At 51.1% G+C, this 27,152-nt stretch overlaps 1 protein-coding gene across 4 annotated transcripts in view; it reads left to right on the top strand.

Moving 5' to 3' along the window:
• SEPTIN9 (septin 9) overlaps positions 1–27,152 on the top strand; it is a 144,003-nt gene that overhangs the window by 27,597 nt on the left and 89,254 nt on the right. The window contains exon 1 of one of the 4 annotated variants that reach the window (XM_069798952.1): positions 10,206–11,210. The exons of 2 other annotated variants lie outside the window; for them this stretch is intronic. In XM_069798952.1, coding sequence (XP_069655053.1) covers positions 11,189–11,210 — 22 coding nt within the window. In that variant the 5' untranslated portion in view covers positions 10,206–11,188. Of the gene's footprint in view, positions 1–10,205; positions 11,211–11,486; positions 11,642–27,152 lie in introns of those variants that run through there. One more of the 4 variants, XM_069798948.1, reaches the window with a different exon arrangement.

The raw sequence follows: 27,152 nt of genomic DNA on the forward strand, positions 1-27,152 counted from the left end.
CACCAGCGCAGAAGCTGGTACTTTTGAACTGAAGTGCATGTTTATCTTCTGCATGTGCAAAAACAAAGTTGCAGTCTCAGCCCTGGCACCACATGTTTTTATATATATATGTCCGAGGACAGAAAGGGGAATTGGTGCAGCTCCAAAGGTAACTGGAGTGTAGAGAATCTAAATTGAAAGACACAGCGTGTTTGTTCAAGCTTGTTTTCTTTAGATTCTAATTATATACTTTTCCACTTTTCTGGTGAGAGACCTTTTAAATTTTAATATTTTTTTTTGAAGTAAAATCAAATGAACAGCTCAGTGCTGCAGTTTACATTGCAGTAAATATTTATGACTCCATATAACTGCAGCTTAATTTCCCCTTGTTTCAGGTCCAAATTTTCCTTTCTGCACATCTGGCCTTGCACCCAGAAGCTTTTGTTCCTGTAAAAGATAAATTGGGGTTGGGATGACTGAGCAGTGGTTGCAAGTGAAGCATTGCAGAAGGGGGTTGCTTTGGGCTCTTCGCCACCCTAAACAAAGAAAGGGATGACATGCATTTCCATAGCCACCAATTCTTGGGATCTGGACAGCTGCATAGTCATCCACACACCACATATTGCCTTGGGGCATGCAGTGACAGTAGGAACCTGGAGATCTGATGTTGAACTCTTTTGGAAACCTTATTCTGTGACTCCTTTCAATCTTTCCTGTCCCTTTGAAAGTGGTTATATGGCATTGGCATCCAGCATTGCTCAGTGAGCAGCAATTCTAGAGCTTTAGAGCTGTGTTTTTTGTTTTGTACAGGCCTGCTGCGTAGTCCCAGGTAAGCCAGTGAGGTGGGACTCATCGAGACTGCTCAATGGAGAGAGCTGGAGGCTATCAGAAAGTGTCTGAGAGCACTTACTTTAGAATGGGAAGAATAAACTTCTTAGAGGAGCCCATATCCCCATGGGATTATAAGGGACCATAATTTCTTTAGGTAGCTACATTTAGGGATATGCGAATCCTATGCTTTGTCTCAGTTTGTTTTTCTTTGGCTGCAAAAGCAGAGTTCATATCATGCATACCTGATGAATGCCCTGGAAAGAGGGAGACACTGGGTTAAAATAGTGTTTGAGCATCTCAGTTTAACAGGGCTCTGGCTATACGAAAAGATGCCACAATTATTGGTACAGAAGCAACTTCTGATGTCCAGCACCCTGGAGGTGCCGAGTTAAACCTAACCAGGGCCCATTCAGTGGAAGACGTGGAGCTGGGCTCACTGCTGGCTCCCTCTTTACACAGCATTGCTCGTCGTATTGGTCCTCGCCGCCAGCAGCTTGGCTATGGGCTGGCTTGGTCCTGTGGCTCACCGTGGACAAGAGCACCATTCTGGGGTGCAGCCTGATAGTGGGAGCTGGGAGGACCTGGGCTCAAGAACTGGAAGGACAAGAAGGATGTCTGGGGCTTGGCACTGTCCCCCCTCAATTAGGATATGGGATCATACCCATAAGGTCGAGTTTTGTGAGTGGTTTGGAGGCTCTGTTCAACATGCAATTAAATATGGGCAGAGAAAGAGGGGAGGAGTGGGAAGAAGCCCTTTGTAAAAGGCTCCATCAGAGTTCAGAATTGTGGCCCCTAAAATGCCACCATCGCCTGATGTGGGTAGCTTAGGGCAATTTTTTTTCAGTGTTAAGAACATCGTGTAAGGGAGGTTACTCCCATTTTGTTCTCCTACAAATGTACCTGATGACTTTGAAAGCGAGAAATATTTGCTGACATTTGCCATCCAGAGCAGTGATGTGTTCCCTAGCCAGCCAGAAAACAGCCCCAGAGCAGTTGGAGTGGAAGAAATCGGCATCGTATTCCTCTTGGGCAGCCAGCTGTGCTCTGTACTTTGATTTGTTTCCAGCCTACAATTCAGTTTTTGCTAGAAGGAAGGAACTTGCCTGGTGGGGATAATGCAGGAGGGTCCAAAAAAAGGTAGAGTTTACTGATTTAGCTAAACCAGCATGTTTTTTCTGTGTAGCGAAGGCAGGGAGGAGGATACCTTCCAGTTGTGTTGCTGCAGAACTGCTCCAGGATCAGTGCTATTTGTGGGTCAGGTGCTTTGTTCATGAGAGGTCCCAAAGGGGTAGGAGGGGAGCAGGTGCCTCAGCTTTCCTGTTTCAGCCTTTGTCTGGCTGCACGGCTGCCTGGAGCCGGCCCGAGCAGAGCAGGGGCATGCTGCCAGGGCCAGCTGCAGTCCAGGGCAGGCACAGCTTTTCCATCCAAAAAAGACAGGGCACTAGCGGCCCCACTTCTGCATCATCAGCAGTTGGCTAAAGATCAACCGCAAGTTGTCTCAGTGCTTTTTGGAAGCATAGGGCATAATTTAGAGGTATGAAGCTCAAGGCCAGCTATCTGGGTTGCATTAGAAAGGGGCACTCACTGATGTCATGAAACCTTCGTCAGGGCAGTTTGTCTCATACTGTTTAAACACTTCTCTTGGGAATGAAGCGGAGGGAGTTCCATGCCAGGCTGTTTGGTGTTTGCGCCAGCTTGAGCCCCTTGTCCATCCTTTAGGTTGACGGTGGTACACAGAGGGGCCAGAAGCCACAGCGAGTGGACAAGTGAGATGGTTCAAAGGTGTTGGTCGTGGTGTGAGCCTGGGAGCTTCTGCTCGGGGCACAGGCTCTAGGACCCCATTAACCACCATGGCACTGCACTGCCACGCTGCCCAGGGTACCCAGGATGTCTCTGCAGGAGCTGGTAGCTGGGATTAATAGAAGTGGAGAGAATATAGTCTTACATGAAAATTTCAACAAGACATGCACAGATAGTTCTTCTCTTAATTTGCTTTTCCCTGGTTAAGCCTTGCATTTTCCCTTTAATAGTTATTGATGTTCCCATTTCATAGCTGGGGGAAACAGAGCAGCAGAGAAGCTAAAAGATGCACCTTTTGCATTGCTTGTGAATCTGGGGATCCTTCTCCATGGGCGCTGAAATGGAAAGATGTGTGGCCAGTGGGTGGAATTGCTGAACACACATAGCTGTGGGCATAGCTTAAATTGGCATCATCACTTCAACAGGGTGAACAGGATTTCAGCAGGGTTGACTAATTTGGGATGCTCCAGATTCATGCAGTGCGTTAAAAGTAGTTGTGGCAATAGATCTTTCTGGTTCTATCTCGTGATTTAGTACCTTGCCCTGAGGACCATCTTTCCTCTTTATGCCTGGAGTCTTTAAGAGAACAACTTTAGAAATTGGTTTATGTGAGGTTGCAGGTTAACTGGAATAGTGGAACTAAACAAAAGAAATGTCAAAAGCCAGGGGCTCCCTAGTCGAGCGTACATGATTACCGTTACATAAGCTAATTCAGAGTGCTATAAAAACCATTAGGATTTTGAGGGTTTTTTCCCCCAGGGAAATGCTGCCAGAATTGTCACACATCTCCTGTAGTTCAGACACGGGTACCCCCACCACACAGCATAGCCCTTTGTGTTATCATGGTGTCTCAGTAAACTGAGTTTGGGAACCCCTCCTGTAAAGCTTGGTCCAGACCTTTAGATTATCCTAACCTTTACTGCATCCTTTTTTAGTTTCCCTTTGCCATACTGGGATCTAGGTTGTGAGTGCAGCACTTCTGGTCCAGCTGGAAGCCATGGGGATGCACAACATCTCTTTGCAGTGTGATGTTTTTAGCACAGACTGTGCCTTTCACCTTGACAGAGCAGCAGAGGGGTTAACCAGAGACTTGTGGTTGCAGCCTCATTGCTTTGGATGTGTCCCTAGATGAGGTCATATGAATTTCTTTGGGCAGCCTCTATTCCCCTTTGTTTTAAGCACCACAGCGGTCACCCCAGCTGCACAGATCTCTGTGCCAAAGAGCGTCCCCATGCACATGCACCGCTCCCTCTCCTCAGGCTCCCTAGTGACAAGCCCTCATCTGACATGTGTCCTCTTGGTCTTTCTCATCATGAGGGCGAAGTAGCAAAGGGTGAAGCTTGGTCACCAGCCAGCCTGGAGAGTCCTTTCTGCAGCAGCACAGCTCCACGATTGTGGCTCTGCAGGAAATCCCAACTCCAGGCAACAAGAAGTTAAAGTGAAAAGGCTGCTCTCGATTCAGGTGCTTGGTTTCCTGCAGGGAGAGACGAGGACGGTGCTTGCATAATGCAGACATGTGGACTCGAAGCTGCCTGGGAGAGTCCGGTGGGGCTCCCATGTGCTTCAGGCAGAGATGTGCATTACTTACAGTGAATGAGGGAGTGTAGGCGCTTGTGTGCACAGCTACAAAATTAAGGAATAGTGATAGGTGCCATGGGCCTGTTTGCTATTTAGGGGATGTGCCGAGCACTGCCTTGTCATCCTGTTCCTTTACAATACCCACGATTCATCTCCATTCTTATGTATAGTCTCTTTTAGTCCCAAAAGGCTACTGGACATTGCAGGTGAGTAGGTGGATCTCTTGACGCTTTCTTCATACAGCACCTGGCACTATGGGCTCTGGTGTGAAGAAACCAGAGACAGTGAAATATAAATCAGTAGTTCAGGAATGACCAGGAATTTAATGCTCTGTAATGTTTGGAGGCTTTACCTGCTGACTGTGTTTTAAGATAATCATCTTCCTTGCTGGAATGTGGTATGGGTTTGTTGATGAGTGCTGATGAGGTCCACAGGGTTCCCTCGAGGAAGGGGGGTGTAGAAATGTAGAGTGCAAGTCCTCTGGGACAGGAGCAGTAGTCCTTGTGCGAGGTTACTTGTTGCCTTGGGACCAGGTGTCTCTGGAGTAAACTTCTGACACCCTTTCAAAAGAACCTCACAGCAGCTACAGCAAAGAGGAGGTGGGAGAGCAGTGGAATATGGTTTTACCTCATTTGTCTCATCCTGTTGTGAATGGAGGGATGGAGGAAAAAAACCACACAGTCTTCTAGAGGAGAGCACAGTGCCCTGGGAGAGAGAAGTACGTTCGCTATCACCTCTGTGAGGGGCATGGCCATGCTGGGATGTGGCTGGCCCAAGATGCCTGTGCAGGAGCTGATGGAGCAGGCAGGGGGGAGCCCTCCTGGGGCTGGGGAGTGAAAGGACCTGCTTCCAGCCAAGGTGTCAGTGGGCACTGGAGGAGTGGGATAGCTATGAAGTGTGTGTGGGGTGGTGTCTGGCACCTTTCCCCTTAGGAACAGGGAAAAACTGAACTGAAGGAGGAAGTAGGGCTGGTGTGTCTTGACCTGGTCTCTATGTGCTAGCTCATGCAGTGCTGGTTACCTAAGCCGCTGTGTGTGGTCACATTTCTCTCGGTTGAATACATGAGTCTCTCTGTGGTGTTTATTTTCTTCCTCTTTTTGTTGCTGAAATGTCAGTTTGCAAATTGCTCGTGGGCATGTTGGCAGAGCAGCTCATGGGTGCTCCACTTTCCCTCTTCCCCTCAAAGTCTGGTGTCCCTCCTCACATGGGCAGAGGCAAATTCCCGAGCCCTGGCTGCCTACCACAGGCATTCTCTGAGCCTCCAAGGCCGGCACATCCAGTAGTGGCTAGTGTTTACCAAAACCCCTAATTGCACCTTAGGCAGAGAGCACAGATTTACTCCTTGCTATATTTATCTTGTGTCTAGGACTGCAAAAGAGATGGGAGCGCAGCCTTTCATGCCCTTTGTTGCAGAGAGGTGACTTGTTTGTAAGGCAACTCTGCAGCTGGGCTAGTGGATAAAGCACTGTAGATGTTCAGGGCTGAGCGTGCGGTCTCTCTGCTGAAATTTTGGTAGTCATAAAAGCAATGCACAAGGTCCAAGGAAAGCACCAGTAGGAAGAGGCATTCCTGATTGACTGACTGGGTGGAGCAGTCCCTCCTTGGATTAAATTTCTTGTAGTTTAATTTCTGGTCAAAAGCATGTTATGATGTTCAGAGAAGTGTCAGGCCTGGATGATTCCGCTGCTAAACAAAAATAGGGTTTGCTGCCCAATTCTGAAGCGTCTTCTCTCCTTCAGTGGATTGGCCCTTCTTCCGCAATGGGGACTTAAGGCAAGGTAAGCCAATGGGGGTGTCCTCTGGCTGCATCACGCCAAGGCAGCATCTCTCTGTTGTGTTGTAGTACAGTAACACAGAGAAATCCATGCAGAGAGAGAGCCCCTTGCCTGTGGTTGCCCCATAGACAGCAATATTTTGAAAATCCCTGTGTTTAGGGATTCACCTAAAGAGGGTGAAACAAAGATCTCAGCAGGTCTGTCCTCAGGTGAGGTCTGCCCTCAACACCAGAGGAGCTCCTTCAACACACACAAACAGAGCGTTGCTTCCCACGAGCCTGTGCTGCCTAGGCATAATGTGTCTAGAAATTGTGCAGCTTTTCAGCTGGCTGTGGCACTGGTGATGTGCAGGGAGCTGGACTCGCTGTGCCACGGCTGGGGTGACTCTGGGGCTCCTTGGTGCAGGCTGCTCTGAAGACAGTAGAGGGGAGCAGTGTGTAATGCAACCTGTGCCCCTGCCTTATTAAATAAGCCCAGAAAAAAAGGCAACTCCCAAAGGTATTTGCAGGGCTTGGTGTAATCTTCTTTCCTTTAATCTGCCTGCTTATGAGACCCAGGTAGTAACTGTCTTGAAGACTTTGCTCCTCGATGGCTCCTTCTGCAAGGTAGGAGTTGTTGCGATGACCTGCCCGGGAGGCAGGAGGGTGCAGAGCAAATGGCCAGTGTTCAAAATAAGAGCAAATACGGTAATGCTGTCGGGAACCCAGCTTTCCCCCAGCAATTGCTCAGTGGAGAATGACCACAGACCTTCAGGTACAGTGTAACCCCCCTGTTTTGGGAACTCAAGTAGTGAGTAGGGGAAGAGTGAGTGTTGAGAGGGCAAGACTGATGGTAGAGAGGAGGAGTCTGGGGAAAAAAAACATAATTGGAGGATTGTGGAAGAGTTAACATTTATGTGAGACTCCCTGCGTGCTCTCAGGAGGGTGCGTGTCCACTCCTCCTGCCTTGCCTTTTGCTCTGCGCTGCCAGCTGCTATTAATACTTTAGCAGGAGTGTTAAAGCATGAGCAGAAAGCCCAGGGAGGATATGCAAGGGATATCCGGCAGTTTGAGGCTTTCAGGCAGAGAGGTTGAGAGCCAGCATGGAAAAGAGTCCTAACAGGGGCTCGCCTTAAAGATATGGGACGGGATGGAACAGAGCGAGACTTGTGTGGGCATCATCTCAGGGGGCTGTGTGGGCTCGGGGCAGGAGGGGAGATGCGCTGCTGCTGGTTTAGCAATGCCCTGCTGCAACTGTCATACATGCTTCTGGGTGGTGATGAACCCTGTGTCCTGGGCATGGTCTTTGGCTTGGGAAAAGTAATAACTCGGGAGGATCTGTGTTTCCCTGTGTTGAACAAATGCAGCTTTTCATAAGAAATAATCAGGGAGGGTCAAAATAGTGCTTGGCAGCAGATGTGGAGCAGCAAAGAGCTGCAGTCCAGGGCAGGGCAGCTCCGTGTCTGCCCAGCTGGGGAGGGGGATGGAGGAGTGGGGAGGAAAAGAAAAAATAACTGGCAAAGAGCAGGACAGCAACATTCAGAGGATAAGTACCTTCCTTGAAAAGAGGGGGATCTCCTTGGGTTTTGTTTGGTGTGGAGTTTTTTTGTTTGTTTGTTTTTTCAAATGAAAAGGAGAATTTATCTGGCGTTTTCTTTCTTCCCCATCCTCAAGGCTCATATAAATGTAAATGAAAGGTTCTTGGAGCAAACAGTCAGCAGAGGCTCAGATATTGTCATCTGCTGGCTGGGTCCAGCCTGGGGGTAAATGGCATAGAGGGAATATAATGGAGTAACACTTGATTGCACTGTTTGAGTTTGGACCTGTATTTCCTCATGTGAAAATGCTTCACTGAACATAATTTGATTTAGGTGTGCTCTGCTCTGCTGCTCTGTCTTCTCCCTCTGTACTCTCTTCCCAGCTCGCCAGCGCTGCAGATAGCTGAGCTTGTGAAAGAACCAGTTGAATCCCCATTTTTCCTGCCTCTTCAGGCCCTGGAGGTCTTTGGCTGCTCTGGCTGCTTCCCTGCACCTTTGTCAATGCAGTTTGAACCTCTGATCCCTGCACGGACTTGTAGGGTTCATCCTTTCCAGCTCGCTCAGCAATAGGGCTGGGGTTACAAGGTGATACCTGGCTGTTTTGCAAAAAGCCTGGTAGAAGTGGCCAGCTGTGACTATGGGGCTGCATTTGTGAACTAGGTAGAAAAGAAAATAACTCTTCTGTTGGATGAAATGCCACGGGGACATAATCACAGCATAAACCTAGAGAGGCAGACAAGGAATTGTAAATAGGATCTGCCTGAATACCTGCAGGCTTCTGTACCACGGTGGCCGCTGCTGTGGCTGGTGACAGTGTCAATAGTCCTAAATCCCCTCCTGGCTGCCTGCCCACTGATGTCCTGGGCTCTGTGGCATATCCATGGTTGGGGGTGAACTTGTGCTGTCTCCACAGCACCTTCCCTGCTTATCTACATGTTCGTGCACAACAAGCAGTTTATTGCTTAGCAAAGGGCTTGGGCGTTGCTGGGCTAGCCTCGGGAAGGTGTGAGAGAGATAAAATTCAAACTGAGCCTGGAGCAGGGTTTGGTTTACTTTCTTTCTTGTGATTTCCTTCCTAGCTTTCTCTGCACCTGGCAGTGCTTCCTGCTGGCTGCCACCCGTGGTAATGCTTAAACCTGCGAGGTGGGGCAAGGGAAAGCGTGCACCCTTGTGCCAGCTTTGGCAAGTGCCGGGCGGCAGTGGAACAAGGCTCCTGCTTTGTTTCAGCTTCTTGTTTGGGTTTATCTTTATGGCAGATAGTGGTGGTTTCCTAAAAGTTGCTCCTGCCTCTTCCCTCTCCTCGTGGCTTTGCCAAAAGACAGCCCTGAGGGGCCTTGTACTCCAAAAATACAGCCCCAGCCAGGGGAGAGTCTTTTCTGTCCCCTTCCCAAATCCTAGATGTGCTTGACTTCCCCCCAACCCTTTTAACAGTAGTATTAGAAAATGCAATATATATTATCTTTCTCTATATAGACTTGTACAATGCATGGACCACCAAATACCCAAATACCTGGGTCTTGATGGGTTAAAGTCACATGTGTGCTGCCCCTATCCCTTCTTCCTTTCCATTCACCTTCTTCCTTTCTTGATACTTCCCCTGAGCTTTTCCCTTCCTCTCCAGCATGAGGAGCTTGGCAATGAAGGCTGCTCAGTGGAGGCAGTGGAGTGGATTTTGTGCTGCACGGGGCTGAGCAGCTCCCCTGGGTCCTTGCTTTGTGTTCGGCACCTTCGAGGTCTTGGGCAGGAAACATGGTTTCAGACTGTTCATGGGAAAACATTGCTTATTGTCCCCTCTCTAATGCCTTAGGCACTGGCAGCAGGAACATGCAGGGCTTTAATAGCAAATAGTGAGTGAACAAGAATCTAAACCTCCCTGCCCAGGGAATAACCTGCTGGGGATTAGAGAGAAACTTCCGTAAGGAATGGGCCATCCTGGGGCTGCCTCCCACCAGCTTTCTGCTATCTGATGTGCAGCGGTTGATGCTGGCCTGACCCCACCGCTTGACATTAGCTGTGTTCCTCCCTCTGGTGTGGTGACAGTGATACTCCATCAGCTGCTGTTTGGGGGAAACACGCATTATTGAAAAGCAATGTAGGTTCAGGCTGTCTAAAGGTCCCAGCAGTGCCTGTAATGCCTGGAGTCTTTCCCTGGAAGTTTATTCATCCAGCCAGGAAACAATTTATCCTTCTGCCCATGCTATGGGGGGAAACGTCAGGCTCTGTCACAGCTATGACACTTGTGATTTCCCACGTGAACTGTGAACATTTTGGGGCAAAAAACGTCACGTGTACCATGCTGAGCATGCGAGGGTTCTGCCAGCACACCTGGCCTGCGTAGCAGCTGTGCCTTCCCTGCCGGCATCTGCCATCCCTGCCTCCAGGCTGCCAGAGGAATGCCTTGTTTGCCAGCTCTGGGAAGGGAGGCTGTGCCCTTGCATCTGGCTGGGTGACTCAGGCTCCGCACTATCAATAGGAATCGGTAGCAGATGACACGGGAGGGTCGCATGGGGCAGTTTGGGCAGCGCTGCACCCGCAGGCAGCGCAGGCAGTGTCTCGGCAGAGGTGCTAACGCGGCGTCCCTGCTGCCTGCCCTGGCCGCCGGCCAAGTGGAAGCTTCTGAGCAGACCAGCCCATCGCTGCAGCCGTGCATCCCTCCATCCCAGCCAGGGAGAGGAGGATCTGGTGGTGGGCTCCGCAGGGCTGCTCTGCTCCCTCTGCACCCTGCGCCCTGCCTCGGCATCACTGGGAAGGAAAACTGCTCTTAAATCCCACCTCCGCTCCGCCGTGGGACCAAGAAGACCGAGAACTTCTGCCCAGGGCAGAGACTTTCACTATCGCTTTCGGGCTGGCTGCAGAAATCCTCCCATTATTGCCGTTTTGCAGTGGGGAGGAAGGCGAAGTGGGGGCTTGATGCCAGGGCTGGCGGCGAAGCTCTCCAGTGGGTTGCACAGGGCGAGTAAACATGTGTGGCGCTCAGGTCCTGCCTGGTAGCAGCAGCAGCAACCCATGATGCTGTGCTTGGAATGAAGTCAGCCTTCATCAGCCGAATAGTTTATGCATGAATCGAAACTTCAGACCTGGCAGGGTGGGGGAACGCGCAGGATCAGCGCTCTTTTAAAATGCTGGAGCCAAGGAAGGAGGAGGGGATAGAGGAAATAGCAGGAAAATAAGACTGGGGAAGAAGGGAGAGATTTGAGAAGCTGGATGAGTTGTTCGCTCTGTTATTGCGAGGAGCCAAGTTCCTTAAGCATCTCCTGGTGGATATCAAGAGGGAGCTGTAGAGGCTGGAGCTTTCCCCTGGACACTCGCATGCTGTAGCTTTAAGACTGTTTCACAGAGGACTCGGGATTTCCAGTTTTCCTGCGCCTGGTGGAGTATTTCAGGGAGTTACAGGATTTTTCGGGTCATGCACCCCCTTTTCCTTTTTTCTTCCTCCTTTCTCTTCCTCTCTTACTCTTCCATTTCATTTCAAAGAGACAAAGCTACTTTAGTTTGGAGCACAAACATATGATCAGCACATGGAAATGTGGTAATTTGGATGCATTCATGATTGCAACAGATTGAAGAAATTAGACCAGACAAAGAGCTTTTTTTGGAAGAGGAGGAGGAGGAGGCAAGGCAAGGAGGGAGGGAGAGTGGGGGAAAGAAGGGGACGCCACCGAAAAAAGGGACGGCCGTGACACGCGGATGCTAAATATATCCCGTAGTAATGGAGAGGGACCGGATTTCAGGTAGGCTATTGATCTTTTAATATATTATATTCTGCCTGTGCCCTCTTACCTTTCCAGCAGCTTCTGCACTTTAAGAAGAGAAACAGCCACGCTCTGAGTGGATTTCAGCTGATTCCTTTATTTATTTATTTTTTTGCAACTCTTCCTTTCTGCATTTCTCTCCCCCCCCCCCATCCTCCTGAGCCCTCTAGACAGAAGGTGGTTCCAGCAGAAGGCGGGGGGGGGGGGGGCGAAGGGGGAAGCAGGGGGGAAAAAGAAACTGCTTTCTAGGTCTGGATTTCATTTGAGTCTCTCGCTCCCCCCTCCCCTGCTCCCATGTGCCGCACGGCGCGGGGGGATGAATGCTGAGCCTGTTAGCTCAGAGCTGCAAGCCGGGAAGAGGGAGGAAAATAGCCGAGCTCTTGGCATGGAGACGCGTTTCTGCTCTGAAGGTTGGCTCCTGAGTTTGTGTGTGTGTGTTGTGGTTGAGCTTTCCCTGCTTGCCAAAGTATCTTCCCCCGGCTTTTGCCCTCCCATCCTGCCTGGCTGGCTGGGCAGGAGCTGCCTGCGTGTCCGGCGGCTGTTCCTTGTGCAATGCCAGAGCCGGTGGTCGGCGGCCCGGCGTGTGCTTCACCTTGCTGGCCATGTGTGGGGGCGTTCGGGTGGGGAGGAGGATGGAGGTGGGGGGGGTAAGCGAAGGAATGAATAACTTCATTTAATTCCTCAGCTTCCCTGCAAATTCCACCTAATGGTGCGTGCCTGAGCGGTTCCAAAAACTGTTCCCGGGTACGTCCAGCCGTCGGGGAGCGGTGTGGCAGCGAGCTGCTTCTGGGGTGGCCGCGACTGTAACTGTTTGCAGGGAGAGGGAAGAGGCGGTGTGGCATCACCCACAAGCCTTGCTCTCCGCATGCACGAGCAGGACACGGCCGGCATCGAAAAGGGAGAGCGAGGGAGGGGTTGTCTGCGCCAAAATCGGCAGCCCTGGTGTGCTGCAGCCCAACGGTGGGTCTCCCTCCTCCCGCCCCTCGTGGTACGGCACAGCTTGCCCTCCTCCGGCATGGCAGCCCCGGAGAGGCACGAGGCCTCCTCTCCTGGGCGTTCCCAGCCGGCTGCTGGGCACTGGCACTGGGAGGGAAACCACAGGGATGAGAGGAAACGCTCAAGCCAGGGTGGAGCGAAACTGCGGCCAGGGAAAGCTGCTCCCATGGCTGGCCCGTACCAGACCCGCCGGGCCCTGTCCGAGGACGTGCTGAGAGCACCCGGTGCCCCTGGACGAGGACTTACCTGCAGGAGCATCCTCCGCTCCCCACTGCCTCTGGAGAGCGCAGATGGCACCTTCCCGTTCCTTTCTCCATCTCTCTTGCTTGTGCTTTCTCCTCTGGTTTGAGCCACTTCAAAGCATTCCTGAGGGCTGCTCATAACTCAGAGCCTGGTGGGTGTTTCAGCAGCGCAGGGCTTTGGGCTGGAGAGCCTCTGCTGCTGCGTGCGGGCCTCTGCTAGGCAGGGACAGTTTGGTCCCACTGCGGTTTGGCCTTTTGCATCTCCCGTCACACCCTCGCTGGGTCCCTTCCCTCCACGCAGAGGCAGTGGGGGGCTTTGCAAAGGGTGGTTGGTGAGAAAGGGGACTCCCTAGTGATGTGATCTGGGGCTCTTTGTTCCAGAAAAGCCTCCAAGGTGTTTTTTTTTCTCAGCCTTGAGCTGCACATTGTGTTCAGCTGCTGCGAGGAGCCCAGAGCCCTTGTGCCCGGGCTGGCTGTCACCCGCTCCCAGGGTGTGCAGCACCCAGGGACCCCACGGGCAGGAAGACCCTGGGCTGGTGTCTTTGTGCAAAGATGCAAGAGCTCTTGCTAACCCCTGGCAGCACGTTCGCAAAACGCTGATGTCCGAATGCATACGTGTTTCACTGACCTCTGCTGGAACCGGCTTTTCTGTGGGTGGTTCAGATGTGGCTGAGCTGCGGGCAGGGAGGCAGGCAGCAGGCAGGGCACGTGGGCGTGCTCGGTGGCCTGGGCCAGGCTTAAGTAAGCGTGGTCTGTGCCTTCACCTAAGGCGGTTGTGCCTGGGGGCTTGGTGTGGGATGATAAACATGGCTGCTCTATGCTCGCTCAAGCACGAGCGTGTTGTGTGGGCCCCCTGAGCCGTGCAGGCCATCTCGGTAGTGTTTCTGAATATGCAGCTCCAACGTGAAATATGGGATGGGGGAATAGATGAGCCGAAGGGCTGGTCTTGGGTCTTCTCTGCAGGTCCCTGCTTGGAGGGGTCAGCGCAGGCAGGGAAAGCTGCTCAGCCATGGCAGTGTCAGAGGGAATGCTAAACCCGCGCACGGGGACAGAGCAAAACTGTGCTCAAGGAGATTCTGGGCACAAAAGTGACAATATCACCAGGTCATACAGTTGGCTCCCAGGTCTGTGGCACAGCACGGACTCGCAGGGTGAGCTGCTCAGCTCACGCTGGTCCTGCCACTGCCAGCATGCGAGCGGGCTGTGCCAGCCGATGTGCTCCGAGGGTCTCGCGGGGCCGTGGGCTCTGGCACTGCCGTGCTGGTGGAGGAGAGGAGCAGGGAGCAGAGCTTGGCCTGCCCTGGGCTCCCCCCCGCCGTGGCCGTGCAGGCAGCGCTCCTGGTGCGGGCAGCGGGACAGCTGGGGCTCTGGCTTTAGTGACTAACCAAAAGATGACTCAGATGAAAGCAGATCTGTGCAGCGCTGGGGGCTGCATCCCAGGCACTGTTCTGGCCCTAAACATGCTTTTAATTAATACTCTGCTGTGGGTGGGAATAGCTGACTCCTGAGCTGAGTGTGGGGCTGCTGGATGGGGCAAAGGCCCCCCAGGGTGGGTGGGAATTGGGCCTGGCCTCTTCTTTGAGGGCTTCTTTCCCACAGCTGCTGGAGCTTGGCATGTCCTGCGGGGTCTCCTCTGCCCAGGGAGAGCTCAAGCTTTCTTGCGTGCAGCGGTGTCCCCTATCCAGGATCCCGTCTCCCCCATGCTTCAGGGGAAAGCATTCAAGGTGCGAGGTGATGCTGTAGGTCTGTGCCTGGTTCGCTGCCAGCTCCAGGGTAGCGAGGGTCTTCCTCGGTCTCTGTGACAAGGCACCAGTCTTGGGTGGTGCCTGTGGGTGCCAGTATAAGAAACACAATCTCATATAACCTGCTAGTCCCTTTTAATCTGGTTAAACTCTCTCTCATACAGTTCCACAGGCTAATACTGCGTGAAAAGCCTTAGCTCTAAATTAATTGGTTTCCAGGCATCCTTCTCCAATGGTTTTGGGGCCAGGGAGCTGTGCTCTGGGGCTGCTCTGTTCCTCACATCTGCCCCTTCTCTCTGCCTTGTCAGATTGTGTTGGTGGCAACAGCCTGGAGATGGCTCTCCTGTCTTTCGCTAGCAGATGGCTCTTTTGACTAGTCCAGATCTTTCTATGAAGCCTTAATCTTTAATGCCATGGGCCCTCTTACCTCTTCTTAAATGAAAAGCAAGGGCCTGCAGCACCCCAAGCAGTGGGGTTTTGGTGACTGCGATAGTGGGGTGACAGGATGGGTGCAACCGTGATGAGAAAAGAGGTCTGAGCTCCCAGGTAAATTAGTAATGTCACTTTTGAAATTGCACTGTGAAAACTCATTTTAAGAGTTAACAAATGATGAGGAGGAGGTGATTGTAACACCTGACTGCAGTGAGTGGCATATGTTAGGCAGGACCCAGTAGCAGGCAGCTGAGAGTGCTGTAGGTGCATGTAATCTGCTGAACTCCAGAAAGAAGGATGAACTCTTTATTAACCCATTGGTGATCATTCTTAATCTTTCAGTTACATATCCACTATGGATATATTTGTGTGTGTGTATTCGTACAGAGTTTAACATGGTTTTATACATCATACTATGCACCTAAATGATCCGAGCAGCAAGGAGACAGCCCCTATTTGGAGCATGTGGCTTGCAGAGGCTGTGCAGGCAGCAGTTCTCAGACTAAATGCAACAAGACAGCATCTTCAGTGGTCCTCAGAGCCACACGGGAAGCACCATGTGCCTGGACTGAGCAGCAGAAAAGGAAAGTAGTGACCCTGTATGTGAATGCTGGGGGTGTGAAGCTTTGTTGGGAGGGAATGTGCTTGTTTCTTCTTTTTTTTTTTTTGTAATAAAAGTTAATCTATACAATGCGTGTAGCAGGGCAGATGTGGTGGGGTTGCTTCTGATCGCTCTAGCTATCTTTTCTGTTCTCAGGTTTCTTGGTGTCCCTGTTATTCCTAGGAAATAGCAGATAAAAGCCTGAGACGTTTCTTTTTAGTGGTCTTCTAACTGTACACCTTCTTTTACCAAATGTTTTTCTTTTTCCTCTGACTTGCAGCACGTCGCGCACGTGGGACACCAGCTCAGGCATTTACAGTCTGGATGGTTCTACCTCCTGTTAGATCCCACTGCATTCATCCAGCCCTGGCACCCAGGGACGCCTTCCTGCCTGTTCTGCCTTTGCTGGTGGCTGTTGGTCTGCCCTTAGCCCTCTCTTCTGCTGCCAGTGTCCTGCCGCTCGTGTCCGTGCCTGGTGCTGACCCCCATGGTTTGCTGCAGTGTGCAATGCCCTGTCCCCTGAGGCCGTGGGCTTGCATGCTATGCACTGTAAAAACTACGTCCAGCTTTTTTCGCCCAAGTTTTATGTTCAAGCATTTACCTTCATCCCAGATGTTCTGTAGTAACCTGTTGTGACTGTGGGTTTCGGCTCGTTTACTAGTAGGTCTATGCAGGCCCTCTCTCAGGGAAGCGTTTGTGTTTCATGAGGCTGCGGAGTTGCCTCTGCAGACAGTTGTGTTCGCAGCATGCTCCGTGCTGCTCCCAGCCCACTCTTGGCTGCCTGCTCCTGCCTGGCCAGCGGATGCATTCCCGCAGTTGTCTGAGGCATGTCAAGGTATAAAGTATTATCCATTTCCTGATGTCTGCTCTTAAATCTGCTGGAATTTCTGCTCATCTCCATTAAATACAATCCCATTGTGGGGCACAACTCATCTCTCGCCTGACAGCACAGGTAATGCTTCTCGACACCGCTCTGTTGAACTTGGCTAACCCCAGGGCAGGAGCTCCTTTGCTGCCTGCCCTCCTGCTTCGTGCTTTGCTGGATGACTCGGAGCCTCCCAGCAGAGCGATTCCCATGCTGCTGTGGCAAGGGAGGACATTTCTCATGCAAGTCAGGGCGCTTCCAAGGTCCAGCATACCATAAGGCTGAGTAGGAGCAAGTACGTAGTTAGGGAAGTATGTCTGGGTCAACACATGTCTTTAGTTGCCTTAATGATCTCAGAAGCACAATATCTGTGTCCTGTTGGCTTCTCTACGTGGTACTTGCAGCTGTAACTAATGGACAGAATAATTCGTTAGAAAGCAGTGATGCCTCATGCTGTGAGTGTTGTAGTCGGGCTCAGGGCTCTGCAGCCAGACCCTGGCATCATACGGGCAGTAGGGAAGGACCTGATGGGCAGCGAGTCCAATTTTAGGAGCAGTCTTATACCTGAGAAAATTTGGGTGAAATTTCTTGCTCTGCCCCAGATTTTCTGTAAGTCATTGGGAAAAGGTATTTGTGCTCCTATTACCCTTTGATTTTGGGTAAGGATCTGGTGTTTGGGTCTCTGTGCTGAAGCTCTCTGTAGGCAAAGGAGGGATTGTAGCAGTGCCTGCCTGCGTGGAGGAGCTCAGAAGTGCAGCTGGAAACTCCAAGCTGTTCTTACGCTGCAGCAAAGGGAGTCATGAGTCTCTAAAGTGAGCATGTGCATGGGATCTGAAACTGTTCCAAAGGGACTACTAGTGCTTGATGGCTACTCTGAACAGCTGATGGAGACGGCATCCATTACATATATGCTTAACCAATATCCATGGACAATGACCTCTTTACACTGAGTTTCTTGGGCTATGCCCACTACTTTTTCTCAATGGTTTCTGTTTGCAAGGGCAGCTTCCTTCCTAAGTACCAACACTGAAAATTAATTTCCCCATGGTCATCTCTGTGTGGGATACGGCACCCCCTCTGCCTCTCCTCTAGCACTTCAGGGTGCTGTTACATTTATTTGTCCTGTGCTAGCACCCGGGTACTGCATCCCCAGCACAGGAAATCCGTGAGCCCTTGCTGCTGGATGGAGCTGCTGTTTGAGTGGCAGGTGAAGTGAAATAGCCCTTCAGCATAACGTTCAAAAGAGCGATGGGGTGCTGATGCTGAGAGTGTTGTTAGAGACTTATAAACAGCTCTGTTTTGTGGCTTGGGGAGAACGGGCATGATTTTACAGGTAAATAAAATGCATTAGTTTTACAAGCAATAATCATGCAATAAACCTGAAAGTGTGTTTTTTCATAGAATCAAAACAGCCCAAGTTGGAAGGGACCTCAAAAGATCACCTGGTCCAGCCATTCATGGGAAAGAGAGCCTAGATGTGATTGGACATGGTGCTAGGTAATCTCATCTTGAAAACCTCCAGCAGTGGGGACTCTACTGTGTCCCTGGGAAGGTTGTTCCAGTGATTGATTGTTCTCACTGTAAAAAAATGTCTTTCTTGTATCAAAATTAAGATTTTTTTAAAAATCTTTTTTCTTTGGCCTGCTCTATGTCCGTGTGAAGTTGGTGCAACATAAACAGGTCCGTATTAATTTTGTGATTACATCATTACCAGATAACTTATAAACTAAAGCAGTCACTCTTGGAGCAAATTCTGGTTTCCAGTGAAGCCAATCTGGGGAGTGATAAGCGTGATTGCTTGGATGCAGGTTTTGTGGGGGAGCCTGCCATTAGCTCTGCAACATCTCCAGGTTGCAGCTTTGACCATGAACTGGCAGGAAGTTTGTGGCTTGAGGCTGTAGGAATAAAGGTTTGTTTGCATGTCACTCCTGGCTGTCTGATCTAGAAAATTAAGCTATATCATCAAGACAACCAAGTTTGATCTCTGGCGCACTGGAGTAGAGAAATACTCGTATTTTGGTTCTTTTGTTGTCTGAAATGTTGATTCTTCAAAATCCCATTGGGTTTGGAGAAGTGGGGTCAAGGCATAGAAGTGTGGGCACCCTCAAGTGAGGCTGCTAATGAAGGTATTGGTCCATATAGTCAGAAATTACTCTCTCCCTGACTGCCCCCATGCTGGGCTCTCCCTCCGTGACTTCCCAACTTGGGGCAGCATCTGTATATGCCTGTGGCACCCCCTTGCTGGCAGCCCACCCTCTGGCAGCTGGCACTGCTTGCCTGCATGTAACACACTCTCCTTTCCTTCCAGATGATGCTTTTTTTATTAGTTTCACATGCTGCTGCTTTCCAGGGCTACGTGCTTCAAGCTCTTAGTCATGGTGCCGGAGCAGGGGCTTTGGTGTTGTAGACAAGACCTTGCTGATGAGGAGGGAGGCTGACATGGGTGTTTTGGGGCTGGGGGCACGTGCTCGGTAGGTGCTGGGTGTTTTCTGAGCGCTTGATCCCTTGCAGTGGCAGGGAGCACCAGGCCTGCCCAGCATGCACAGGATGGAGGAACTTACAGTGGCTGAGCATCCCTGATGAAGCCAGAGCCTTTGTCAAGGGTGGTGTGTGTTTGGGTCCATCTGGGTGGTTTAGAGGGACACATGGAAAGAGTTAAAATCCTGAATGCTTGGCAGGGATGCTTGCTTTGAGGGACACTTGGGAAGCTGGAAGACAGATCCTGGGGAGTCGAATGGCGTGAAACTGCAGGTTGGGAAGCCTGGATCAGGACTTGGACCCAGGCTTTGAGCCCAGGGCCCCTTTCTGCTTTACCATCAGACTGGTGAGAGCAGCCGTGTTGGGCAGGGCCACACAGCAGTGTGGGTAAGGCTGCTTTTGGTGCCTGGGTCTGGGATTTTGTCCTTGTGCCGCTGACTTCTGGAGTTACAGCAAGTCACAGGCCCTCCCCATTTCGCTGTCTCCGAGATGTTTGCTTGGACTTTGAGGTTTGGGCATGTCCCTATTTGAGCTCAGGGGAACAGCCTGGTCCTGTGTGAGGGTCTTTATCTCTGCACCTTCCTCAGAAGCACCTGGTGCTGACCAGTCCATGAGCTGTTGTACCAGCTGGTCCCTGTCTCTACCCAGGCTACAGGCAAAGAGCTTTCAAGATCCTCTCATCTAAGCGGTGCTGGAAGTACAGAGCATCGTACTGCTGGTACCCTGCTGCCTGGCCTGGTGGGAATCTGGACTTGGGAGGCTCGTCCCAGACCATGGTGATGCTTTCTCCTGCCCAGGAGTGTTTTGTGTGGACTGCTCTGTTACTGATGTTGCTGTGACAGTGCTGTAGGGACCCTGGCTCTGGTCAGAGTTTTTGGGTGATGGCTGCTGTGAGTGTACCTGGAGAGAAGGTCCTGATGACTTGTACAGAGATGTAGTTGATTGCCTGGGGCTGCACAAGTGATCAGCCTCAGATCTCCCACTTCCCAGTCCAGAGACCTGTTTCCTTGACTACACTGCCTGTAAAGGAGAGAGAAGAGGCTTTTTTAACTGCTTCAGCTGGCCTTTGCAAACTTATACCCTGTAAAGAGCGCTCCAGAAACTCCTTGCTGCTTTTTTAGCACATATGTGGAAGGGATCCCTGCCTAAGAAGCGTCTTGGTTGGCTTCACCAACCACCTGAATGCCTCCAAGAAGTATGTACCTGCTGGGGCCAGATGACTGAGGTCCCTGGGCTGACTTTGCAAGATCCCAGAGGGGGTCATCCCACATTTCAAGTAAGGTTATCAGCAGCTATGTCCCAGCAATCTTGGTCCCTGGTTTCCAGTGGGCTCAGGGCAGATATCGTCATCCCCAGAGGCTTCAGTCTTGCATCTTTTTGAGTCACAACTCAAAGCAACTCATCCCCATCCCCAGGGGTGCATCGGGGCTGGGAACAGGGGTGCCCATGGGCCAGGCAGGGATAGCCTGCCCCCAGCAGCTCCCGGGACCCCCAGTCCCGTGGACAGGGCAGGGCATGTGGACCCTGGGGAAGCGGCGATGCTGGGATGCGCACCGTGCTCCTCGCTGCGGGGCAGGAGGGGGCCTGTCCGCCGGCACCCCCCGCCCCGGGCAGGAGGGGCAGGAGATGCTCTGGGTGCTGCCTTTTTCCCTGCCAAACCCCAGCTCCCGGGGGCTGGAGCCGGCCGGGGCCGGGCCGGTGCCGTTAGATGGCGGTGTCCGCTTCCCCGCCGGCTGCCGGGGCGGAGCGGAGCCTCCGGTGGGGGGGGAATCGGGGGTTGGGAGACCGGGGGGGGGCTGCGGGGCTGCCGGCCTCTCCCCCTGCCCCAAACCTCTACCCGCGATCGCATCGCTCATCCCCTGCCGGGGGCTTGCGGGTCCCCCGGGAGCTCCCTGCGGCCGCCGGCTTGGATTTCACCTCCGAAAGCGAGTGCGGTTGTGTCCGGCTGTAAAAAAAGGCAAATAGCTGCTGAGGGTTACGGGACAGGATAGTAAATTCTGATACGTGCGTATATGGAGGGATTTTATTCAGCGAAAATAGATAGATAGTTCTCACTACGCTGCTAAAAGCATCTGCATGCCCCTCTCCTAAACAGATCCGCTTTTTGGCACAGCTTTTATTTACCAGTGAGTTGGGATTTAAGCTGCGCCGGGAGGGAATGCTCTCCTGGCAATTAGAAGCTGGGCTCTTGGAGTCCTTTTCCTGCTCTTCCACTAAATCGCTCTGTATCCTTGCGTAAATCATTTAACACGTGTGCTCTAACTTCCTATATGGAAAATGAGGTAGATACTTTCCGCTTTTCATAGGCACTTCAGGATCCTCCGCTAGACAGCTGCGAGGGATTTGTCATGATAAAGCTGGGAATTTGACCCCTTTGAGATGTCAGCACCCCCGTGCAGGGCTGGAATGAGGCTCCCTATGGGGTGGAGGCGATGGCTGGTGCTAATCTGAGATGTGGAGCTGGGGAGCAGCTGAACATCAGGCTAGAGACACGAATCATACTCACTGGATCATCTCTGCTAAGGAGCATGGGCCAAAGAGCAAGAATATGGGATTTATTCCCAGGCTGTGACGTCCATCCCTTGGTCACCACAGGCATGGCAAGTGCAGGCAGAGCTTCCTTTGGAGGAACTCTGGTGCCAAGCAGTGCAAAATCACCTGCCAGTGCCATGTTCACAGCTAGAGCACCACCAAACACGAGCTTATGTGTCTCTTCTTCTCTGCTCCACTCATCAGCAAGAGCCATCTGACTGTCCTCCATTCACCAGGGACATGGAAGGGCACATAAACCCATTTGTCCTTCCCTGCTGTCTTCTGCTGGTGATGTTCCGCTGAAGTCTTTAAACATTGTCCCCTCTCCCCCTGGAGATGATGGTCTCCTGGTATGGGCCTGCCATTTCCCCTACTTTGTCCCCCGATTCCCCCTCCCCAACCCTAAAGAATTTAGCACTTTTGCTTTATTGCTTTCCTTCTCCCTTGTGGCTTCTCTTGGCTCCGTGAGGTCAATAGCTCTTGGAGCGACAAGGCTGGAGCTGCCACTCCAGAAACACTCACCAGGAAGGCTTGTGTTTAAGTAAGCATTCACTCTTTTGTCAGGGTAGAGGCAAAGCAGGCAACCTTGAGAGCAGGTGAACTGTTGGGCTAGGAAGGGGTAGACTTCAGTACCTAAAATGTTTACCATTTCTTTCCTCTCTCGCATTTTTCACTCCATTCAAGTGGAGAACTGATCAAACCCAACTTCCGCTGCCTAAAAAGGGCTGGTTGACATCTGTATTGACAGCTGCTCTCCAGGGAAGGGGGCACTGTTGGAAACTGCCATGGTTGGTGAGCAGTTGGTTGGTTGTGTTTTGGGGTGGTGTTTTTTTTTCCAGAAAACGTGAAAAATTCCCGGTGGGTGGAGAGGGAAAGTGAACTATGGAAATTGTGTGTCTCATGGTCTCAGTTGAAACACACCCTGGGGAAGGCATATCCTCCATAAGAGGAACAGCAGTGTTGGCCACAAACCAGGAAACCCTTCCCTCCCCGCTCCCCTGTGCAGCAAGAGCTAGGTGCTGGAGGCAGCATTTCCATCCCAAAAGGCTGTTCCTGGTTCTTCTCATAGCTCTTCACCCCTTGGGAAACCCACTGGAGTGGCCTGCTTAAGTGCAGGTTGTCCTCCAGGGCTCTTGCCCCTTTGCTCATCAGTTTTTTCCAGCAGACTAGTTTTACTGGTGGTGCTGGGCTCTGTACTTGGGCTATTTGCTGGTTGTGCTGTGAGAATATGAGGAATGTTGCTGTATCCCGAGTAATGCCATCAGTGTTGGCTGAGGTACATGGTTTGGATGCTTGCTCCTAGCCTTGCTCCAAAATGATATGGCAAGAGGTATGTCATGGCATTGGTCTTCACTTGGCGCAGATGCACACATGCACCCAGGGCTGTACAGAAGCTGGAGTGCTAAAACTGGCCTTTTATCTCATAGTTGATCTGCAAATTGGTTAAGACCCACCTCTGGAGTCCTCTACTCACTTTTGTTGCGGCTCCACAGCCCCCTTGCCATCTCCAGGCTACTCGGAGAGTGGGCCCTTTGTCTGCAGCTGGAGAGGAAACTTAATCTTGCCCTGTACAAAGGCAAGAAGGGGACAACCAGCAGTGCAGGGGACCGAAGGGTGGAGGAAGGGGATGTGCAACAGCGGCTGATGCAGAGGTGATTTAGTCATAGGGGCTGAAGGGCTGTGAGGCAACTGTGTAGATGGGAGTGCTGCAGACCTGGGGGAAGAAAAGGTGGAGTATTTTGGAGAAAAGGACCTGAGAGGCAGAAGGAGAGGTATTGGGAGGGCTTTGCAGCAGCAGGGGTGGGGACTCAGTCTGAGCTCTCCCTTTCTTGGCTTGATGCCTTCCTCCCCCTTCTCTCGCTGCGTATGGTGTTTCCTCTTGCAGGCCAGCAGAGACCCTGACACCGCTCCATCTCTGGTAAAGCTCAGGCTTGCCTGCTCGCCCAAGCTTTGCTCATCTGCCAGACCCTGTGCATAGCAAGAGGAGGTTTGTTTTGCTGCTGGTTACCCACAGAGTGATACAGATCCCTCTGTGAATCTAAACAACGGGGCAGACAGCATGGCCCCCACTTTTCTGAAACCCTTTTTTGAAAGGGTTCATCATACAGCACTAAATAGCCACCTAAACCGAGTAACTTATTCCTTTTCTTTGATAAACTCACTCTTGTACAAGGCTGCGTGTTGTCTTGGTGGCTGCCAGCACCCTGTTTCTGGTGGGAGCCCCTCTGTGTCCCGGCAGCAGCGAGCATTGCACAGCATAAATCATGGGAAATCCGCTTCTCTGTTGGACGTACTGTTCAAAGGCACCTTGCTTGCGCTCAGGACATTCTGCTGACAGATTTTCCCATTAAATAAAAAGCGCTAGCTGTTGACATACAAATGTATCCGAAGTGTAGGCTTTTACCATCAAATTTCACTGCTGCTGGCTTAAAATCCAGAGGGCATGATAGTGTAAAACCAAAGGGGCAGAGGTTGTCTGAACTTTGGCAGAAGTTCACGTTGTGTTTTGAGTTGAAATTCAGGTTGCTGCTTCTTCCGGCTACAACGATACCTGCATCCCTTCAGGACCCGATGCGTGTCCCGCGGGAAGGACCGGCAGAAGCAGGACTGTTCCCTAATTGCCTCTGTCCATCTGGGAGAAGCCATTTGAGTTAACTGAACTGTCTCTCACGCTTCCTTTTCTGCTTAAACAGTAAATAGGAATTGCATTAAACCACATAGGTCAGCAGTGGCTGTGGGATGCATAGAGCGTGGTAATATGTGTGAGGATGGCTAAGATGGTGTGTGAGGCTTGGAGGCATCACCTCCATCCAAAACACATGTACGTCTTCTGTTCCTACCTCTGCCTGTCGGAGGTCCTCAACTCCCAGTGACTGTCATGTGTTTCCCTCCAATTCCTTTAGATCTTGGCTCCCAGGTCCCTGACTTGCCTCCTCATTGCTTTTTGGATCGTTTAAGTATTTTTCTTGTCTTTAGGAAAGTGAATTAATGTCAAGGGCTGCCAATATCTGTAAAGCTGCTTTCTGAGGCAGACTGCTGCTCGCAAATGAGATTTTTTTTTTTAAAGCAGATATGTCAGATCCATCATCAAAATAACCCATCAAAAATAGCCCCTTCACAGACCTCTGATTCGTATTGCATGGACTTAAACAATAAAGCCAGGCTGGTTTTCAGTCCTTTTCCTGGCTTTGGAAAGAAACTGCTTTAAAAAAAACAAACAACAAACCTGGTGTTTTCCAGTAGAGATGCAGAATTTGCTCTGCGGGGAGCTGGTCTCTCTCAGGAAGCGCTGGAAGTGGCCATTTGGATTTAATGCCTTGCTCGTCAGCTGTATCTGCTGCGAACAGGAACATCTTATGCTGCAAGGATTTTGCTGTTTTCCATTAAATAGGAAGTTGCCCTTTTAGTATTAAGAGTTAAGGGCAGATTCTCAACTGACATGGGCTGTCAGAGCTCCACCAGCTCCAGCAGCTGAAAGTGTATTCCCTCGCAATCCTGCTGCGCTTGGCGTTTTCCTAGGGTTATATAAACATCCCTGTTTTATAGATGGGGCCGGGACATGCAATCTGCAAACTGCTGACAGTCCCTTGCAAGATGCAGAGCTGCACCAGAAGCTTTGGCAGCCCTGTGACGTCAGGGAGAGATGGGAGCCACCTTGGGCAGACCAAAGCCATCAGGATCCTGCCGTGGGGTGTGTGCTGTGGCTTTGGGTCAGCCCCACACCTGCCACTGCTGAAGAAGTTGTTGGGAGCCGATTCAGACACAGCAAGAGGCTCAAGCCAGCAGGGCTGGGGTACCCGCACATCAGAGGTCATCCTCAGGAGAACTTTTTCCATCGGTTCAGGATGCTGCAGGAGCTGGACCTGCACACCCGCTGCACCACGATCAGGTTTTTCTGTCTAGGACGTTGTAGGAGTTCAGGTTTATCTCTGTACTGGCAGGCAAAGGAGGATGCCACACCTCTGGGAGGTTCTGGGGTCTGGGTGGAGTGGGAAAGTGGAGAAGCAGGACGCAGGCTTTGGGGAGCTGCGTTTCATGGGCTTGCCTTGAAGCCAGGGCACTTTGCGATTTCCAGGGACCCTGGGGAAGGAGAGTAGTGATAAATCTGGGTCATAAATAACATTCCCTTGCCCTTCTAGTGATTTCTAACACACTGTGCTTTTTTGACAACAAATGCAGCAACAGGCTGTAATCCACAGGGGCTGTTCTTGGCTCTCAAGCTGAGAAAGTGCTTGTTCCAAGTGGGCTTGGCTGCAAGGAGCTCCCAGCTCTGGGTGTGAAGGTCAGAGGGGAAAGGAAGTAAAAGCACAGATAACACATTGTAGGGCTCTTTCATTGCCAGGCTGGGAGATTTTGTTGTCCTCAAAATTGAGCTCCAGAAAGCGTGATGGGTGATGCTGTGGCTGCTCCTATGGGACCTTGCAGTGCTGCAGCTCCAGGAGAGCTGCACAGCTCCCTCAGGAGAAATACCTAATGGGAACACCCTGTAAATACAACCTGTAAATGCCTAGCAGGTCTAACTGCTGGGGCTGGAAATTCATCCTTGGGTGACTGGTGTGGGCTGGGGGGCCCTTGTGATAGAAGATAGACAGACATCCAGTCTCTCTTTGGATGTGGCTAGAAGATAGAGTTATCGTCATGTAAAAGATCAGGAGTGGTAATGAGATGCAAAGAGGTCCTCGTCTTTGGGATGGGAAACTTTTCAGGAAGGCCCAGACAGTGTGGAACATCTAGAACTGTGTCTGGCTTGGGATGTTTCTCCCTGGAAGATACCAAATTCATCCCCTGCTAACCATCCTTCTTCTGCGTAATGTAAACTCCGGTCAGACCTTCCCAGGCAAACCCCCGGCTGTGCCTCGGTGTGGAGACGCTGTGGCTGTTTCCTTATAACATGAGGGTTTTATATTGCTTTATTCCTTTGTCAGCCTTCCTTGAGTTTTGCCAGCTCTTTATCAGCCAGAAGTTTGCTAGATGTAGAAGGAAAGCACTGTGTTCAAAATGCTTCTTCAATGCCTAGTTCAGGAAAATAAAGAGAATTGCTTGATAGCACCACTCTGCCTCTGAGTAACGTGCATCACTAGGGGCCTGCAGAGGGAGACTGCCTGAGTCTCAGGACAGGGGTGGGTTGTCTTCACATTCTCAAGTCTGCAGATGCTCAACATATCTGGCATGTGAGAACTGGGCTGGACTATTTGCCTTCTTTAGCAACTGGAAGCAATCCAGCCTGCCAGTTCCTGCAAAGCTCATCCTGTGGTTTAGTGGATAATACTGATCCTTGTTCAACTTCCATGCTTTTGTGCCTTGCAAGTGGGTAGGGAAGACTTTGCAGAGCTTGTACTGTGCTGGGATCCCAGTTCATTGCTGTGGAAGGCAGCATGAATATTCATTATGCTGTGGAGTGCTTGCTCCATAGTTTAATAAAATGTTTATTATTACACAGGAATGACCATAAAAATCGTGGCAGGCTGTAGCTGGTCAGCATGTGTAAATGATGTAGGGTGATATCAATAACTGAGGAGGAAGGGTTGTGTCTTTGAACTCAGCGAAGTGTCTTCACGAGTGCACTTACAGGAGTTTGACTTCTGCTGACGTTGTCTCCTTTTCTGCCAGGATGAGTGTTTGGTGTCTACGTTCTTGTGCAGTTATGAAGTTGACTGTAGTCAACGCATGGTTGACTGAGCTCAGAGACCAGGAGCTACACAAACCTGCATTTTCTCAAGCAATCAGTAAAGCTGCTGAGCGATGCAAATCAAAGTGACAGCCAAATCAAGACAGATCCGTTGAAGATGAGCATTGCGGCTTTATTCTGGGACTGCACCAACGTGACTAAAAGTGAATTCAAGTGTCTCAAACCTAATGTTATCCTCAGCAGACCGAGGATGATCCAATGCTGTTGCTGGTGTATTCGTATCTCAGCTAATGAGCAACTTGGCATGGTTGGTGAGGTTATTCCTTGTCCACAGAGCAGAGTTGGGACAGCCCCTCTCAGAGAGGTGCAGAGGGGCCGTGGTGGAGGGGGGGGTCTCTGTGAGC

This window comes from Haliaeetus albicilla, chromosome 12 (genome assembly GCF_947461875.1).
Source record: "Haliaeetus albicilla chromosome 12, bHalAlb1.1, whole genome shotgun sequence".
In the NCBI taxonomy this organism is placed as follows: Eukaryota; Metazoa; Chordata; class Aves; order Accipitriformes; family Accipitridae; genus Haliaeetus; species Haliaeetus albicilla.